Source organism: Teleopsis dalmanni, chromosome 1 (assembly GCF_002237135.1).
Source record: "Teleopsis dalmanni isolate 2A chromosome 1, ASM223713v2, whole genome shotgun sequence".
NCBI classification, from domain to species: domain Eukaryota; kingdom Metazoa; phylum Arthropoda; class Insecta; order Diptera; family Diopsidae; genus Teleopsis; species Teleopsis dalmanni.
Window position 1 is genome coordinate 65523033 of NC_051846.1, and position 4086 is coordinate 65527118.

Genomic DNA, 4086 nt, shown 5'->3' on the forward strand with positions numbered 1-4086 from the left:
TAACAAAAAATATGGATGTAGCATTATCCAATATATACTATATTGTATACAATCCATTATATTAGTGAAGGAAGTTATATTGTGACAATTATGTGTAACTATTCTTATCTACAATACCATTTATATTAAATATCTGCAGAAAAAAACTGTTTAAATAACTTTTAATTATTATTTAATAATATATATGTAAATCGCAGTTCGAATTTAATAATGTATTATAGGGAATTAATAGTGAAACCCGGTATATGTGCACCATAATGGAAGCAATACCCAAAAATATTTTAAAAATTAATAAGAAAGAAAAACACTTGTAACAACAAAAATCATATATTATTTAAAATTTATTTATTTTTTTTTTTTTATAATTTAATTAAATTATATTACGAATTTAACTTCCAAGAGTTTTATTGCTTTCATTTGTATGCAACCAATAAAACGAAATGCACACGTTCTTTAAGATTCTCGGTTTTGTGTTTTTGGGTAAATTTTTCCTTATAATTCCTTCAAGTATATAAAAACGTAAATCCAATTTTTCTCTTAAAGCTTTTACTCTGGTTGAAATTCATGGAAATACCAGCGATATTCGGTTATGCAATCGAATGAACCAACGCTGCATCGCTGGAGAAATGAAATTGGGAACCACCGATGAAGGTGTAAATTTATTGAATATGCGATGCACCAATTTGATTGGACCTTCCTGGAAAAATATAACTCGATGCCAGTGGATGCGTGCTCAATGCCAATGTAATATAAAAATTTTTATTGTATGATTTCATTAATGAAAATAAATATTTTTCTTCTTCTTTTTTAAATTCATTTCAGTAACAATTCTTAAATGCTCGAAAATTATTTGCAAAAATATTCAAAAAGTGAATTAATAAAATGTAAAAATAAAATTTTATTTAAATAAAAAAAATTATCAAAATATGAAAATATAGTTTTCCATTTTTATTAATAAAAAAAATTGATTTATAAAATATAAGAGATAATATTAAAAAATATTCATATTTTGTACATATACTTCAGGTTGTATATTAGAAGCTAGTGTTATTATCGAAGGTTTGAAATATCGGGAACATACCTATGTCTAAATATACCAAACTGCTAATGTTTACTATATCATAATATATTCTATATGACATATCATTAATCATAATACTTAAAAAAATATTGTACTTATTTATTATTTATACAAATTTAAAATAATTATTTTAAAAGGAAATTCTGATATTAAATTTCAGTTTATGTCCAACAAAAAGTTATATTAAAATTAAATTGCAGTTTATGTCCAATAAACAAATATTGCTAATAGATAAGATAAGAGTTGCCCATAATTATTGAAACCTGCTGCCAGTTGTGATGCCAAATAAGGTTAATATAGACAGGTAACTGCACCAATTGAACTAAATGTTTCTAACGTCGAATTTAACTCTACTCTACTCTTTAACTTTGGTAATCTGGACATACATAATAAGAGTTTTAAAGTTTTCATCTCACTTTCTTTATAACAGTTTCAACAGAAGTCTCTGCAAATAGAACACATTCTACTTTAATACTTTCAAATTCAAGTATGGACCCGATATTAATAGAAAGAAAATCAGTAATACCCACATTAGCGTATTTCAATAAAAAAAGTTAATAGTAAACGAAAGATCTATTTTTACTTAAAATAACTTTTTAACATTGCACTTAGATTAAGCCGGATTATGATATGAAATAAAATATAGATAAATATGGGAAATATGAATCCAGAACAACTAAAAAGTCACTACTCTTTAAGATAACTAGTGATATTAAAATTGGTTATTCGTGACCAAAAAAAAAAAAAGCAAAGTGGAGAATACTAGGCATAGATACTAGGTATATGATATACTGCTAAAGAGATTATACTAAATACTTGAGCAGTGCTTTCCAACGAGACGGTTAAAAATGGTTCGTAAATCAAATTTTGCTTGCAGTTTGTCCACTGAAATCTCAATTATTAGAAAATAAGCACATAATTATTTATCCAATTATTAATTAATTAATTATCCAATTAATGATGTACCTGTTTTATAGCCTATATAATGTACCTATGCACTTACTCAATCCATTATACATTATCCCAGAGATGCGTAAAGCATATTAAAATAATCATACAGTTTATTATCCTTAGACTTTTTGGTTCCTAATAAAACAAAAATATCATAGTGGTCATTCGTCAAAACAGATTGAAAACCACTGCACTAGAAAAAAGTGTTTTATTTCAATCATAGATGAAAATGGCATACGTTGTGAAGAGGTAGGTGTACTAATCAGTCAAAGGTTGGGTGAATTAATGAAAAGCTATTAAGAATCGAACTATATGAACTCTCTTCGATCAAAGCCAGTCATATGAACATTATTCAACTTAATGTACCAATCGAGCTAAAGTTAAATAAAATAAAAGATACTTTCTATAATCAGATAATTGTTATAATACGCTATTAATTTCGTAGAAAAAATTTCATTATGCCTATGAGACCCTTAAGCTAATTAATTTTTAAAGCATTATTGAAACTTGGTTGAAGAACCTAAAGTAGAGAGTGCTCAATTAAAGTACATTGCTATCAGTAAATTTCAAACCCCGTATTGTAGAAGCTTATAGGAAACCTTGCAGAAGACATGGCGGTTGAATATAGTTTAATAAATATATGCTTAAATAAGCGATATTGTAATAGTTTAAGAAGATTTGTGCAGCTTTATCAATACAAAAATCAAAAACACCTTAATAATGGTGATTACTGTATCTAACAAAAAATGTTCACTCAAGTTTTTAACAATCTGAACCGTTTTTAGAACTCTATTAAAAAATGGATTTAAAAATAAAAGATCTAACATTTTCTTTTAGTATTAGGCAATATAACACTAAAATTTGTACGAGAAAAAACAAATTTCTTTCACAAAAGCAGTTTGTTCCTAACTTCTCAATTTTTAAAATTTAACCTATCTAAGAAAACTTATAAAAATTTTTATCGCACTCAATGCTTATAACAACTTCATAAATATAAAATCTGAAAATCGCTACTTAACTGTCATTTACACTGATGTCTGTAATAAAAACGCAACTCATGAAAGGAGTACGTTTATAAGAGTAAGTATGGCGCTTCAACTCCACTCACAAAACATTTGAGAATAAAGTGGTTCAGTGGTCAAGTATCTGAACAGTTTCAAATGAATCGCAGCACAAGTTTAAAGTGCTTTAAATGCATTTTTAAGTTGCACATCACGTCCCCACGCACTTAACGCCACACGCACTTACTTACACTATGAGTACGTTTAAAGTATTTCAAATAATCTTTTATTTAATAACAAAAAAAATATAATTTTTTTTTAATTCTTTGCACATCTCTTTCCTCAGAAATAATAATCGTAAAGCTTGAAATGAAGCTTAGGCGTTAAGTACTCGAAGTACACTTCAAACAAATTTGAAAGGATTTTAAATGATTTTGCAATATATTTTATTTTTTATTTTTTCCTCAATAAATTATTATAAAAATTATTTTGATTGAAAACAAAAATTAATGTAAACGCTTTCTCATCTTAGCCAAATCTGCCAGAACGCTGCAATCGATTTTATTTTTAACTCCTAAGAAAAAACATGAAATCATTTATTTTATTAAAAACATCCGCAGTAGTTTTTACTGAGACTGAAATTCCACATACCCTTGCAACGTAAATACACCATATCGCAGGAATTAAGGTTCCTCCAGACATATTTGCGTCCAACATCCATTCGACATTTCTGATTTAAATCGTTAATCAGTATGTAATCACTCGGTTCAAACTTTAGATTGTTTATGCAATATCCACATCGCACCCTTAGGGTTTTGCAATCCTCATCCAATTGTCTATCACCAGCGACTTGGGGTAGTAGTGGCTCGAAAATATTTATAATGAAAAATACTTTAAATACAATTCATATATTATTCATTTTAATTTTAATTTTATTGTTTTCATATATTATTCAATTAAAATTTATTTAAATATGTGTGATCAAAAATACCTAAAATAAGTGCGAGAAATTTTGTAAACCACATTTCTTTAACTTCAGATATGAAATGAGAA

General features: G+C 26.8%; 1 protein-coding gene across 1 annotated transcript; it reads right to left on the bottom strand.

Moving 5' to 3' along the window:
* Positions 1–3491: 3491 nt before the first annotated feature.
* Positions 3492–4086, bottom strand: LOC119669415. The gene is made up of 3 exons (XM_038079334.1): positions 4025–4086; positions 3685–3924; positions 3492–3607 (listed from the first exon to the last, which is right to left on the bottom strand). Exons 1-3 carry the CDS (start codon positions 4056–4058, stop codon positions 3540–3542), a joined length of 342 nt encoding a protein of 113 aa, XP_037935262.1. The 5' UTR covers positions 4059–4086; the 3' UTR covers positions 3492–3539.

Excerpts from the sequence above, each read along its gene's own strand:
- LOC119669415 (XM_038079334.1), bottom strand. The coding sequence starts at position 4,058 with ATGTGGTTTACAAAATTTCTCGCACTTATTTTAG. Across the intron at positions 3,925-4,024 it reads ATTTCTCGCACTTATTTTAG|TATTTTTCATTATAAATATT; the intron begins GTATTTTTGATC and ends TTGTATTTAAAG. Across the intron at positions 3,608-3,684 it reads GGTGTATTTACGTTGCAAGG|GAGTTAAAAATAAAATCGAT; the intron begins GTATGTGGAATT and ends GTTTTTTCTTAG.